The sequence below is a fragment of the Panicum virgatum genome, chromosome 9N, assembly GCF_016808335.1.
Source record: "Panicum virgatum strain AP13 chromosome 9N, P.virgatum_v5, whole genome shotgun sequence".
Lineage (NCBI taxonomy): Eukaryota > Viridiplantae > Streptophyta > Magnoliopsida > Poales > Poaceae > Panicum > Panicum virgatum.
This window is the reverse complement of record NC_053153.1, coordinates 49650643-49665249: the sequence shown is the minus strand read 5'-3', so window position 1 is coordinate 49665249 and position 14607 is coordinate 49650643. Positions and strand designations below refer to the sequence as shown.

Below are 14607 nucleotides of genomic sequence, written 5' to 3'. Positions count from 1 at the left end.
TGACTCCCGGACCTCCTAAGTATGCACGTCAGCACTCCGTCCAGGGGGTCCGGGACCGCCGCGTGCCCCGCTGCTACTGGACTACACAAGATCCTGACCCACAGGGCCCACGGAACGCCACATCTGGAGAACTGTATGCCCTACAGCGACGACCACTCCGCCTACGGGGGTTGGCAGGACGCCGGCGCGATCTTCGCGAGACCAAGGACGATGGCCAGGACGATCGCCACGCCCCATAGCGTACTTTCTACAGTGTTTGACCACTGCACCCCCGCGATTCAGAGGAGGACGATGACTTCCACATTCCCTCACTCATGTACGCCGCCCCCCCTTGTGACTATAAAAGGGGGAGGCGGGCTTCCTTTAAGGGGGGACGTTTTGTTGGACATCAAGGACCCAGTCATCCACACTCGCGATCATCGCACTCATCTCAACCAACTCCTTTCCTTGCAGAGACCTATGAGCTTTCCTCCCTCTCTCGCCTCGCTTGTACCCCCTACTACAAGCACTCCGGGTGCAAGATAATACAGTGCACTCGCACACCCCCTTTGCTGGACGTACGGCCCCGTGGCCGGAACCAGGATAAACCCGTGTGTTACTGTGTTGCCTCTTGCATCAATATCTGGGACGAGGAAACACGCGGCATTTACTAGTTGGGGTCCCGACCCCCAGGTCAGGACACCGACAAAAATTTAATAGAAAGCATAAACAAATACACAATGCATTATAGGCAAATTAGTCTATGAGTAGGTAATCATCGATGGGAATGGAAGTACATGAGTCTAAGTCTCTCTTAGCATGTTATTGGACCTTATTTTGATACAAGGCCTTATGACATTGGTATTTTATGTTATATGTAGTCGGGTTTATTGTACCCACGGGTTTGCGAGTTTGAGTACTTGGAGAACAAACCCGCACCCGCAAACCCGACGGGTATGAAGTTTATCCTATTAAGAAATTCGCGGGTATAGAATTTAGTCTATGCCCACACCCTAATGGAGTAAAAACCCATCGGGTTTCAGATTTCGGATACCCATTGCCATCCTTACTAACTGGTTTCCACGAGTATTTAACTGAGGAAGAAAGAATCGGCCGGGGTGGTGGTCCCTCTCCTCCTAGTCGCCTAGCCTGCGTCGGAGCTCCGTCTCCTTGAGTAGAGTGATGTCGTGTTTAGATGAAACAAAAAAAATTTGCGATGAAATTTTACTAATTTGATGTAATAAATGAAGTCTATTTACAAAACTTTTTGCACAGATGGATTGTAAATCGCGAGACAAATCTAATGATGATAATTAATCCATAATTAGCGTATGGTTACTGTAGAATTACTGTTGCAAATCATGAATTAAGTAAGCTCATTATATTCGTCTCGCGATTTACAGACCATCCATGCAAAAAGTTTTATAAATAAACTTCATTTTCATTTAGTACTATATGCATATGTCTAAATATTTAATGTGACGTTTTTTTATTTACGAGATTTACGGGTTGTGATCTATACAGCGCCTGAGTGGGATTTTTCTACCTCGAGGTCGTTCTGGGAAGGGGACCCATGGGAAGTGAGGTCACACTCTCCTGCGGTCACCGGGTGCGTGCGTGTTGTTTGCGTCGTCGCCGCTGGAGGAGGAGGTCTCTTGCTAAACACAAATCTTGGATCTTGCCATCCCTGTTCTCCCCCCTGCGGAGCGGCATGACGCCCCCTCCCGGCGGCTCCAATGGTCACCACCACCACCAACGCCGGCAGCAGGTTTCCTCCATGGAGTCCGGCGACGACGCGCCGGCGGCGGCGGCGGCGAGGAGGCGCTTCAACTGGAAGGCGCCGGCGATCGTCCTAGGTAATAATCCAGGAGCCTGCGCTGCCGTTTTCTCGATCCTGATGCAGATTCGTGCGCCTCCCATTCCGGGATCCGGAATGATGAGCTGTTGCTGATTCCCTCCTCCTGCGCTGGCACTGGCATCTGCAGTGTTCGAGCTGCTGGAGAGCATCGTCTTCTCCGGCGTGGCGCTCAACCTGGTGGTGTACCTGGCCACGGTGCTGCACGGGAGCACCGCCTTCAACGCCGCCCACGTCGACACCTGGAACGGCACCACCTTCATCGTCCCCGTCATCGCCGCCTTCCTCGCCGACAGCTACTGGGGCAAGTACTGGACCATCCTCGCCTCCATCGCCTTCTACCTCGTGGTGAGTGAGCGCTCATCCGATTCTGCCGAATCCGGCGGTGGATGCGGCGACAAATTAATGGCTCGATTGATTGAGTGATTGATTGATCGATGGATGGCAGGGCCTGGTGCTGCTCACCGTGTCGGCGGCGGTCCCGTCGCTGCGGCCCGGGACGGCGTGCCAGATGGGGGCGGCGTGCGCGCCGGCGACCAAGAGCCAGTTCTCCGTCTTCTTCGCGGCGCTCTACCTGACCTCCATCGGCACGGGCGGGGTCAAGTCGGCGCTGCTCCCCTTCGGCGCGGAGCAGTACGACGACGACGCCGAGCGGCCGGAGCTGAAGCAGGCCTTCTTCAGCTGGTTCTTCGCCGCCATCAACCTCGGCATCTTCATCGCCGGCACGCTCATCTCCTGGCTGGAGCAGAACGTGGCGTGGGCGCTCGGATTCGGCGTCGGCACGGCCTGCCTGCTCGTCGCCGCGCTCGCCTTCGTGGCCGGCACGCCCTGGTACCGGGTGCAGATGCCGACGGGGAGCCCGCTCAGGTACATCATCCGGGTGCTCGTCGCCGCCTTCAGGAAGCGCGGGGTGAGGCTGGAACGGGAGGACGGCGCTGCGGCGCCGCTGCACGAGGACGCCGCCGCCGAGGACGAGCAGCGGCTGGCGCGCACCAAGGGCCTGCGGTGCCTGGACAAGGCCGCCGTGCTCGCCAAGGGGGAGGACGGGGCGGCGGCGGACGGCGCGTGGTCGCTGTGCACGGTGAGCGAGGTGGAGGGCGTGAAGATCCTGGTGCGGATGCTGCCCATCTGGGCGACGTGCGTGCTGTACGCGGGGTCGCTGGGGCAGATGACCACCACCTTCATCCAGCAGGGGATGGCCATGGACGCGCGGCTGGGCGGCCGGTTCAAGGTGCCCGCGGCGTCGCTGGTGTCCGTGGAGGTGGTGTTCATGCTGCTGTGGGTGGCGCTGCACGACGCCGCCGTGATCCCGCTGGCGCGGCGGGCGACGGGCCGCCCCGGCGGGCTGACGCAGCTGCAGCGCATGGGCGTGGGGCGGTTCCTGGTGGTGCTGGCTCTGGGGACCGCCGCGCTGGTCGAGCGGCGGCGGCTGCGCGGCGCCGCCGGCGGGGCGGCGATGAGCATCGCGTGGCAGGTGCCGCAGTTCGTGCTGGTGGCGGGCTCCGACGTGTTCTGCGGCATCGCGCAGCTGGAGTTCTTCTACGGGGAGGCCCCCGCGGCGATGCGCAGCATCTGCTCCGCCTTGTCGTTCCTGGCGCTGTCGCTGGGGTTCTACGTGAACTCGCTGGTGGTGACGCTGGTGGCCGCTGTCACCGGGCGCCCCGGGTGGCTGGCGCCGGACCTCAACGCCGGCCACCTCGAGTCCTCGACTACTACTTCTGGCTCTGGACCGTCATCAGCGTCGCCAACCTGCTGCTCTACATGGTGCTCGCCGCCCGGTACACGCCCAAGCAGGTCGCCGCCGCCATCGAGCCGGCACCTCGCCCCACCACCACCAGCTGCAGCGGCGACGAGTGATTTTGGGTTGGGCACATCGACCCAGCACGGCGAGTTCACCATACAGACAACCGAGACTGTCAGTCAGATGGAAAGCATAGGCAGCGAGTGAATGTTCTGAGTAGGATACACCACAACAGTGGTCCTAGTTCCCACTCCATAAACCCATAAACACAAACAAAATATCACATCGAATATTTCGATACATACATGGAGTACTAAATGAAATTTATTTACAAATTTTTTTGCATAGATGGGCTGTAAATCGCGAGACGAATTTAATGAACCTACTTAATCCATGATTTGCAACAGTAGTGCTACAGTAACCATATGCTAATTATTGGATTAATTAATATCATTAGATTCGTTTCGCAATTTACAACCCATCTGTGAATTTTTTTTTGTAAATAGACTTCATTTAGTACTTCAAATTAGCAAGATTCTATCGCAATTTTTTTTTCAAAGCCAGTGTCTACATATAGTACAGTGATGACATGCATGTTCTGTGAGATCTAATCGTGAGTTTGCGAGCACTGTTAGCAGCTAGCACCATCATCATTTGTACAAGTGATTCAGACAGTTTAGTGTAGCTGATTTTGTGATTTGTTCGTGTAAAGTTCGGCAAGACACGGAAGATCCATCATAAAGAAGCAAGACACTTTCGGGTCGTGTGCCACCAGCCAGCGTAGGCCAGCTGCGCTGTTGCCATCTCGATCAGCAGCGGCTGTAGTGACACAGCGATCCAACCAGACGAAAAGCAGTAGCAAGCATGTGATGGGTTTGAGGATGGAAGCGGTGGTCTCTCCCTGTAGAAATCCTATCGAAGCTACAAGTGCGGAATTTGTACCTTACCAATTTGGATTTGGTCGTCACCTTGCAATTGCATTTTGCATCCATAATTCCGTAGCATCACTCCATCACTTAAAATACATTTTTCATCCATGCCAGCATGGATGTGCCGATAACAAATAGGATCCGACACCACACGTTATTGAGTAACCTAACATAACCGACGCCATAGATGAAAAGTATCCCTGCATTCTAAATTTTATACCATTTTAGAATGTCCAGATGCATAGTAATAAATATATACTATATTTTGCTAGATATATAATAAATATGTATTTGCTAGATATATAATACAATTACGTATCTAGAATTACCAAAATGAAATGTAATCCGGAACGAAGGGAGTAAGTTCTTTGGTGGGGCTCTAACAACAACAGCTCTATCAACGGCTCTAAGTGGAGCTGTACCAAATGGAATGTATGCAATAGCACCTTGAAGTTTAATTTCTCTCTTCCCTTCTCTCACAAAACCATGAGGAGCCGGTGGAGCCATAAAATCAGGGTTCCACCGCTCTGGCTCCTCTTTCATGGTAGTGGTGGAGCTGGAGCTAGGTGGAGATCCACCAAAATGGAGTAGAGGTACGGGGCAACTGCAATGCGACAATCAATTGCTACCTGTACTTATCATCATCCAACTAACATCAGGAAAAAGCTGGTTCCTCTTAGTTGAAGATAGGCCAGAGCGGCCGGCGCGCGAGCGTGGCAAGCAGACGGACGGTCCAGATCGCTCGATCCGGCATCGCATTCGCATCCAGTGGACCAGAACGCTCTGGCCAGGCCAGGTGCGGCCCGTGCGCCCTGCGCAGCCTCCCCTCCCGTCTCCCTCCTGGTCTCCTGGATTCTCCCACAGCACGAGCCCTCGTCCTTGCCGCCGCCGATCCTTCCCCAAAACCTAGCCCGCCCGCCCTCGGGGCCTTCTAGAACCTTCCATCCGGGGCGCCGCGCCTCCCCGTCGCCGACCCCGCCCTCTCTTCGCCCCCGCACCCTCCCGCGCGGCGGCCTCGCAGATCCGGTTGGATCGAGGGCGCAGAAGGCTCCGGTCGGGGGCACAACTCGCCCAGCCCGAGGCCAGGAGATGGGGCAGGCGTTCCGGAAGCTCTTCGATGCCTTCTTCGGCAACAAGGAGATGCGGGTACGCTGCCCCCTCTTTCGCTCTTCCCCTTTCCGCTTCCCGATGTAGGACACTGCAATGAATCGGGGTTCCTCGGTGAACCGATCTGTTCGCAGGTGCGGGCGGGTGCGGGCATGTCGCGGTCTTATCGTAGCATTGATTTCACTTAGTACTGAATTGGTAGTGAATCATGTCTTTCGCCAACAATCTGCCAGCTTTGTATTGGTTGGCGACCATTCAATAACATCCAAAGGCGCGCGGAAATGATGAGTCATGATGCTGGCCGGCCATGGTGTCCTGTGCTAATCTTACCTGTCTGTGACAGTCATAGATTTGATTCTTGTACTGAATTAGTAGCGGATCATTACCATCCAAGGAGACTAGGAGAGGCAATGGATGAGTGACGAGCCAGGGCGCGCTGCGATCTTTCATAGACCGTATAAAATCATACTTATGCCCAATGATATCGATGGATTCTTACTTCACTTATTAGCTGGACTAAGCCGAGTAGGTGTTTTAATTGCGTGTGCAGTGCCACGCCACTTCAAGTGGGCCTAAGTGTTTCAACCATGTCTCTATCTTCCTAACATTGATTGATTATGCTTCCATGTTTTAGTTTCCTCTTCCGTATACTTTGAGATTGGTACCACCACCCTTGTTTAACGAACACGCATCTGATAGGACACCCGCTCGGTTGCTTTCAGGTGGTGATGCTTGGGTTGGATGCAGCTGGAAAAACCACCATACTCTATAAGCTGCACATTGGCGAAGTTCTCTCCACCGTCCCTACCATCGGTACAACTCTATTACCTGTCTGCTTGTGTTTCGTTCCTTTGGTTTTCAACCTTAGCCAACTATATATTTTTTTTTCCAACTTAGCAGCTATCGTATTGATAGCTTCGTTCATTCACGTGTTTGGTGACACCATGGCCTTTATCATGTTGTAGGCTTCAATGTTGAGAAGGTTCAGTACAAGAATGTAGTTTTCACTGTGTGGGATGTCGGCGGCCAGGAGAAACTGAGGCCCTTGTGGAGGCACTACTTCACCAATACAGATGCTCTGGTCATTTATTCTCATTTCTGTTTCTCTAGCAGCATAAAATTAAAATCTATTCACAGTAACAATTTAACATGGAGCTGCTTGTTCCATATTGTTTGTTCCACTTTGTTCTCCCGCTTCTAATTTAGTATTTGTAGTTCAGTTTGCAAATCCAGTACCACTCGCAAGAATAGGTCAACTGACTTCATTGTTGTGGATTCATAACTTGAGCCTATTTTGCCCTCTGAGCCTATTTTACTTTGGCATATTTATTGGTCTTGATGGTCTTACTTAGTGAAACCAGAAAGAGTAATATTGCCGTAAGTAAGCTCATGGTTTGTAGCTGTCAAGATCTTCATGAATTATGCTATAGCTCAACCTTGGTTTATTTACTTGGCATTGATTTGTAGTAGAGACTGGTTTCTTGAAATCTATGACCGTCCTCATTATTTGCTTAATTTGCAGATTTACGTGGTTGATTCACTGGATAGAGAGAGAATCGGGAGAGCCAGAGCAGAGTTTCAGGTTTATATCTTTTACTACAGGGTACCTCTGTACAGTGAAATTCTTTGTGATGTCTGTTCTAACCTGTTGGGATGTTATCTCTTTCAGGCTATAATCAATGACCCTTTTATGCTTAACAGTGTACTTTTGGTGTTTGCTAACAAGCAAGATATGGTATGTTAGCAATGCTTTCTCTCAAACCTTTGTTTTATATTGTGATTTTTTCTAATGGAAATGTGCGTTGTTTCTGAACTCCTTGAATTTTTCTGTCCAAAATCATGGTTTTCCCTGTTTGAGCATGGTTCTTTGTGTGTGCATGTAATGTTAATGAATAAGGTTCATCCATATGTATACACCTGCAAATTCTCATCCTTGCCAAAGTCTGCGGCCATGCCCATGACTGTTCTGACAATAGCTGCCCTGTGTTTCATTTTGAACAGAAGGTGTCAATATGTTGGCTGTCTGTTTGTTTGTTTTAACATAAAGTTTGCAGGGTATGTGTTTCACGTTGTTTAACATCCTTCATGCTATGATAGTATTTGGAGTCTGTTATATCTATGGTATTTTCGTTTTTACCCAACTGTTGCTCACTCTGGTGATGCGCCTGTTAATGCAGAGGGGAGCAATGACCCCGATGGAGGTGTGCGAGGGCCTCGGGCTGTACGACCTGACTAACCGCGTCTGGCACATCCAGGGCACATGTGCTCTGAAAGGAGATGGCCTGTATGAAGGGCTGGACTGGCTAGCGACTACCCTGGACGAAATGCGAGCCTCTGGACGGATAACCTCAACATCATCATCCTGAAACTACATGTAACAGGACGAACAGAAATTTGATCCTCGTGATTGATCCTCGTGATACGCCCATTGAAGGATCATCTCGCGATTCAGGCCATGCGCTTGCACTCTTTGTTTCCTTATTTTCATGTTTCCCCAATTGCTGGTTGGCTATTCCAGCTATGGAGTATGGACTGGGTGATGCATCTGGCAACCCTAGGTTGGCAGAGTTGTAGTAAGTACCGGTCGGCGATATGGTGGTGTTGGTGGTGATTTGCGTTTGGAAGAAAGGGTAGGGGTGGTGTTATCTGACTCGTCTGCTAGTTGAGACGGGAGAGTACATCATCATCATCACTACAATCCATTGTGTGGGAGTGACTGTAAATACTACCACTGATGACAATTGGCTCTTGTGGTTTGGAAACTGAAGAAATGGAACCCCTACGTGCTTTCCATGCGCTACTGCCTGTCGAAGTGTCGAGTGGCGAGACACGACTATGCACTATTCGTTGAGATGCAAGAGGAGTTGCTTGTCTCGTCTGTTCTGCTGAAATGATTGTCGTTTTCGAGCGGAAATGATGATCGTCTCATTGGAGACTTTGTGCCGAGTATAGAGGAATAGAGCAAGGCAGAAGAGACCCAGAGGATAAGGCGGGTCGCTTCTTCACGCTATAGCATAGGAACCAAGCCAAAGCACAGAAGGGAGGGAAAAAGAGAGGAGAGCCACGATGATGCCCGCCGCCGCCGCCACCAGCACTGGCGGGTTCCGCCTCGTGCTCCCCGCGGCGCACAGGCGGCCGCCTCCGCTTCCTAGTCTTGCAATCAGCTCCGCTAGAGGAGGACAAGGAGGAGGAAAGCTACGAGCGGCCGCAGAAGCGGCATCAGGAGACGTCGTCGTCGCCGGCGGTGGCGGCGGCGCGCTGCTGGGGCGGCCCCTGGAGGACGTGTACAAGGTGCGCGTGGAGCGCGGCGCGGCGGCGCGGGCGCGCGCGGCGGCGCTGCGCATGATGGAGACATGGTCGTTGTGGCGCACGGGCGGGCGGTGCCGGATGCCGTGGGACTGGCAGGTGGACCAGCTCGTGTACATCGTGTCCGGCGAGGTCAAGGTCATCCCCGCCGGCGCCGTCCACGGCGACGACTACATGCACTTCGTCGCTGGGGACCTCGTCAGGTACCCGCGCTGGTTCGAGGCCGACCTCTACTTCGACGGCCCCTACGAGGAGCGCTACCGCTTCCTCGCCTACGGAGACGACAACTAGGCCCCTAGTCTTCAACATGCTCATTGTCAGCAGCTTATCCTGTACTCTTATCATTTCTTGTTTCAGCTTTACTAGTTTTTAGGCTTATTGTTAGGTACCCTACCCGTTGGAGAAACATACGCAGTTAACTGATCCATGCATTAGTATTTGTGTGATAGAAGCGAATATGAATCAAACAGAATAAAAACTTAAACCTATCCTTCCAATGTTTGAAATCCAATTCCAGTGGACTAGCTCTCCAGACATTTGAATTGACCATGATATAAAGTGAACACAAAATAAATCAATTGGTTCCTGCTTCTAGTCATCACTAAGAAAAAAAGATCTGAATACTCATGCTTCCTCATAGAATTGAGCAGAAAGTACCGCCTGCTACAATTTTTTGCCTGCGCTGCAGAGTTAAATTAACAAGGCGGCTAACTCATGTATTAACTGGTCCAGTGCCAAAGCTTGACTCTAGTGCAGGTATCGAATGTACTAACAGCAAGCAGAGTATTTCAGCCAATCTACCACACATTCCATCAGGGAAAAGAAAGAAAATGCAACCAGTATGTTTACCAAGGCTGCACATAGCCACAGACTACAAAAGGATGAAGAGAGAGAAACGAAAAAAGAAGAAGGATTGACAACTTTGTTTGTTTATCTCAACCCTGCTGTCATCGAGCCTCACCGAATATTAGCATCAATTGTAATTTGTCCTCTGTCTCCTGCTATCCTGCATCCCTCCTCTTCCACCAGCTGAATTTGAATTCCTGCTGCTTCTTCCTCGTCTCTCAACCCAGCCGCCATTAGGCCGAGAAGAAGCACCTGCGGTAACATTATAACTGGCACCGTTGTCACGGTAGAAGGCACCGCTGCCACCCATCACCATCCCATTGGTGCTCAACTGATCTGCTGATGGCCTTGCACGATTACGGCGACGTCTCCCTCTGTTATTAGGGTTCGCACCAGGGTAGCCAATTTCTTGCTGATGATACATGCCAGTGGTAGTGCCAACAATGTTATTCCTAATATTGATCATATCAGCATGTGCCTGTGAAGAAATGGGATTGCCAGCCTCAGCCCCAGCAGATCCAAACACCGGAAAGCCCAGCCAATTGTAGTCATCAAAGTCATCGGTGTCATACTCATAAGAGTAGTCATCAAACTCTTCGAGTGCCATGTCTTGAAAGCTGGGAGGCATGAAGCTCATAACAGCATCTCTGATTGAGGTAGCTGTAGCTCCAAAACCAAAGTTCATCATGCCTGGGAAATCAAAGGGGTCTTCTTCATCATCATCCAAATATACGGTGGGAGGGAAAGTTGGCAGCAGCTGCTGCTGCTGCCTGGAGCTCTCGACTCTAGCTCCGGTGGGCCTTGGTGGTGCGTTGTCCACAGAGGCTGCAGAGCCACCACGGCCATAGATGGGTATGATAGCGTCGTCGGCGACCTGGCCCTTGCAAACAGGGCACTCACGGTGGTTGGAGTGAACATGGAGCCACTGATAGAGGCACTCCCAGCAGAAGAGATGGCCGCACTTGGTGACGACGGGTTCGGCAGCCATGTCAAAGCAGACGTTGCACTCAAAGTTGGCAGCACTGCGGGTAGCATTGTCATCGGGCTCCCTGGTGCTGGGAGGAGCCGCAGTTCCAGAGGCAGATGACTTGTCTGCCGCTGGGATCGGATATGTTCGCTGTTGGATGCGACTGGAGGCGGAGGAGGCCGCCTGTTGTTCAGATACGGGTTGGGCTTGGCGATGAGCAGCATCTACAGGGCGGTAGCAATAGTGAGGCTGCGGGGGCGGCCTCCCCCTCGACCTGTCTCTCCACCTGCCGCCGCTGCTGGAACCACCGTGCATCATGTCACTGGTATAATTAGTGAAGTGTCGATTCGTGAACCCTCTTCCTCCTGCTCCTCGCCCGCCGCCGCCGCCGGTGGAATTGCTCCAGCCGGCCATGGAATCGAATCGATCGGTCGGGGTGAAATCGTATTGGAAACCCTGGGCAGAAGGAAAACGAGATTCGTTACCAAACGTCCGAACCTTATTACAAGAAAAAAAATTAACGCCGGGGTGGGTGATGATCTGCCATATCCACAGGGGGGCGGGAGGAGAAGCGATTCGGGGGATTAGGGTTGGTGAGTTGGGAGCGGCGGCGGAGGAGGAACGAACCGCGGGACAGCCGAAGGTGGTCGGAGCCGAAGCCGTTCGGCGGAGACGATGAGAAAGAAGACGCGGACGAAGCCTACCCGCCGCTCGGCGAGAGAGGGAGGGCGTCGGATTTCACGCCCCCGGTCTGAGCTTGCCTGCCTTCCCGCACGGAGAAGGGGAGGAGCGGAGGAGGAAAAGAGGAGGGGAGGCGACCGACCGAAACCGAGCAGGCAAACAAGGCATGTTAGCTGGCAAACCGTAATAAAGGCATGAGCGCATACTTTAGGCGGTGTTGGGCCGCCTTGTTGCAGTTCAAGCCCGACGAATCCAGCCCAGGAACGGCCTTTGCAACCCCCCCGTACGCGCCATGGGCGAGAAGACCGATCCGGGGCTGGTTTCAAGTTCAGGGAGCCCGAGTCAAATTCCCCCGTTTTCTTTCTCAATCAATACACGCACGTGAGCATGTATAAACACCCGTACAAATATCTAATATGCACGCAAATTTTTGTAGGAACATGTGTCTGATCATCGATGTACATCACGGCCACACTATTAATTCCTATAACAAATTCAAAGAAAATACAAATACGAGCACCAGGGCTGAGAATTTGAAACTATATGACACAACATTTCCGGTACATATGCTAAGTTTGCAACCATTGTCAAATTCTACGCCAAATGACAAGTCAGATAACATTTCATTTTTTTTCAAAAATAATAAAGTTTCCTTTACGCAATTTATTATTCTATTGAGTTTAATTTTCAATCCAATTCAGGTTAGTTTTAGATGCACACGTGGAGTGGGTGCTTCCCTCTCATGCGGGGGGATGTTGTTGAACTCCAACCACATCCACTACGACCATAACTGTTACACATAGCATTATTTTCAATCATGTTGACGTGGAGGCCAAGAAAAGGCTGACTGGTGGGTGTTGCGTCCACATGTGCGCTTAAAATCAAGTTGAACTGGGTGGATTTGTTTGAACTGTTGAAGTTTGTGTAAAATATACATGAATAGGAACATGAATAAATTAGCAAATGCTACATCTGAATCTAAACTACAGACAGGTAGATGAACTTGAGTATGTCATATTGTCTGGAGCCGTCGGTGGCGGTATAGTCTTTCTCCCACTGTCTTCGTTGCACACAGATACTACACAATAGATTAGATCTTAACGAATGTAGACTAAAGTGGTTTTACTCTATGGAACTTCTAACACACAGGGATACAAACTAGCGGCGGAGCCAGCGTGGGGGCTGAGGGCTCAAGCCCCCTACCCCCAAGAACTCCATGGAAAATAGATGGAGGAAGGAGGGAGAGGAGGAGAAAAAAGAGAGATGAAGAGAAAAAGGAGGGGCCGGAGGAAGGAGAACCCTACCTCCAATTTCTGGACCTGCCCGTGTAGGGGGGGCAGCCGCCGCGACTAGAGGGCGGAAATCCTCCGTCATGATCTCCCTATTCATCTGCTCAGCCCAAACCGGCTTGGAGGAGATAGTCGATGGGGTTGGAGTTGTGGCCAGAGATTGTAGTGGTGAGGTTCACTCATATGAGATTAGGTTCGTAAGGCAGGCACAATGCCTAACCAAACTGCAGAATGAAAATTTCTTCTAACTAACAAGCGGCAAAACTGAGGGGTACTGGCAAGGGCCACAACCCACCTCAATAAAAAGAAAACCATTGTATATTGTATAATTTGTTGATAAAATTAGATCAAATTCCTATAGAAAATCAATGCAAAACGAAAAGAAAAGGCTACTTTTTTTTGCTACCCAAAAGTGCACTACAAACCTAAAGCAATTTGCTAGTATAAAATTCCAGATTGGCATGCACAAACATCAATTAGGAAAATGTTTTTTATTTGACAGTGATGTATTTGATGACAATAGCATTGCCAAATGCAATCAGAATCAGAGCATTTTACTCTGAGATATCAGTGATTAGGAATTCTAGAATGTTAATCTATTCTTCTATTGTGTGAGCAAATTATTTTTCAGTTTGAACTCCAATTGTTAGAACGTTGGTTCCAGGAATTGGCTTCTCTTGTTCCAGTTGCAGTTGGTCTATGTTGTTGTAATAAAACTTAGAAAGAATTATGCATATTTTAATCTCTATTGAAATCTACATTTGTTTCTGTTATGATGGTCATTGATAGGGCGCGCAACGCAAGCCTAATGTTCTAGTAATGTGTGTTGATATTTTAAAAGGGACGACTCTGCACCCCGCGCCTAAATACATAACTAACGTGCTCATCTTTTCCCGTCTGATATCTACGCGACATTATTCATTTAATGGAAGCACGAAACTATTCAACCTCCCGCCGCTAGAATTGCCATCGAGGCTGAAGGTTCAATATCAGTTAGATAATTCGTTGGTGGAATATCGAGCAGCTCCTCTGCTGCAGGTTGAATATCAGTTGGATACATCACGTTTTCAATTGTTATCGAGAGACACGTCTGAGCTGAGGGCATGTCTTTATACTCATTTCAATCTGTCCTAGTATAAAATATTGGGCAGCACACTGATAGCTCATTACGCTGACACCAATCAAAATGAAGTGAAACAGCTTAGGCCATGTTGCTAGGGCAGACATCCTAGTTGGCTTAGTCATCCTAGTCTTAAGCAAGATATTCTTTCTTCTCTACTGTGCGTGGAGGCGCTTCGGGGCCAAGAAGCTATCAGACGCTATTATACCACCACCACAACTATGTCCATGGATTTGGAGTATTACCGCGACAACTACTACAGGGGCAGTGGCGGAGCCAGCATACGTATATTATGAGGGTATGGGTACAAAATTTCTCCTGCAGGCAAAATTGGATTGGTACCCAAAATGAGACTAGTTGGGTGAGGGTATTCAATCTTATCTGCGGGCTGGGTACCCATCGGGTGTCCGAAACATACGTATATTGTGGTCTAGAGAATCCATATTATTATCATATTTAATCTCATTCTAGTGTCAATTATATGAACTACATAGAATTAGTATCTAAGGTTGTATGAGCTGTAAATGAGAGTGAGATTTTGCTTAATTATTTGCTAGCAGTGTACCTTATCATTGCTTGTTGCTTCTCATTTGAAATACTTAACTCGAAAAATTTGCTTGCATACAACTACAAAGTAGACCCAAAAGTTTTAAAAAAATTATGTTCGATGGAGTGTTTAGATATTTGTACTATAAATGTTTGCATTGATTTACATGTGTGGTTTATTCAAACAAAATTTATTTATATCATTACAATCACATGTTATTTATACTCTTATGAATAGACC

At 50.0% G+C, this 14607-nt stretch overlaps 3 protein-coding genes and 1 pseudogene across 4 annotated transcripts; 3 read left to right on the top strand and 1 right to left on the bottom strand.

Moving 5' to 3' along the window:
* Nucleotides 1-1410: 1410 nt before the first annotated feature.
* On the top strand, nucleotides 1411-4216 carry LOC120687507 (annotated as a pseudogene).
* A 1083-nt stretch (nucleotides 4217-5299) lies between these two features.
* On the top strand, nucleotides 5300-8411 carry LOC120687993 (ADP-ribosylation factor-like). 2 transcript variants are annotated; one of them, XM_039970111.1, is made up of 7 exons: nucleotides 5300-5650; nucleotides 6334-6424; nucleotides 6577-6692; nucleotides 7134-7193; nucleotides 7281-7346; nucleotides 7613-7666; nucleotides 7789-8404. In XM_039970111.1, the coding sequence occupies exons 1-6, from the start codon at nucleotides 5594-5596 to the stop codon at nucleotides 7649-7651; spliced, it is 429 nt and encodes a 142-aa protein (XP_039826045.1). In that variant the 5' UTR covers nucleotides 5300-5593; the 3' UTR covers nucleotides 7652-7666; nucleotides 7789-8404. The 2 variants fall into 2 exon arrangements, with proteins under 2 accessions (XP_039826045.1, XP_039826044.1); XM_039970110.1 differs by lacking the exon at nucleotides 7613-7666 and having other exon boundaries at nucleotides 5313-5650; nucleotides 7789-8411.
* A 99-nt stretch (nucleotides 8412-8510) lies between these two features.
* LOC120687994 lies at nucleotides 8511-9414 on the top strand. Its single transcript, XM_039970112.1, has one exon. It carries the CDS (start codon nucleotides 8678-8680, stop codon nucleotides 9206-9208), a length of 531 nt encoding a protein of 176 aa, XP_039826046.1. The 5' UTR covers nucleotides 8511-8677; the 3' UTR covers nucleotides 9209-9414.
* A 148-nt stretch (nucleotides 9415-9562) lies between these two features.
* On the bottom strand, nucleotides 9563-11571 carry LOC120687992. Its single transcript, XM_039970109.1, has 2 exons — nucleotides 11358-11571; nucleotides 9563-11186 (listed from the first exon to the last, which is right to left on the bottom strand). The coding sequence occupies exon 2, from the start codon at nucleotides 11142-11144 to the stop codon at nucleotides 9891-9893; it is 1254 nt and encodes a 417-aa protein (XP_039826043.1). The 5' UTR covers nucleotides 11145-11186; nucleotides 11358-11571; the 3' UTR covers nucleotides 9563-9890.
* Nucleotides 11572-14607: the final 3036 nt, after the last annotated feature.

Bases quoted from the DNA above. Each gene is read 5' to 3' on its own strand.
- LOC120687992 (XM_039970109.1), bottom strand. From the start codon at position 11,144: ATGGCCGGCTGGAGCAATTCCACCGGCGGCGGCGGCGGGCGAGGAGCA.
- LOC120687994 (XM_039970112.1), top strand. From the start codon at position 8,678: ATGATGCCCGCCGCCGCCGCCACCAGCACTGGCGGGTTCCGCCTCGTG.
- LOC120687993 (XM_039970110.1), top strand. From the start codon at position 5,594: ATGGGGCAGGCGTTCCGGAAGCTCTTCGATGCCTTCTTCGGCAACAAG. The intron at 6,425-6,576 runs GTACAACTCTAT...ATCATGTTGTAG, and splicing joins CTCCACCGTCCCTACCATCG to GCTTCAATGTTGAGAAGGTT. The intron at 6,693-7,133 runs GTCATTTATTCT...CTTAATTTGCAG, and splicing joins TCACCAATACAGATGCTCTG to ATTTACGTGGTTGATTCACT.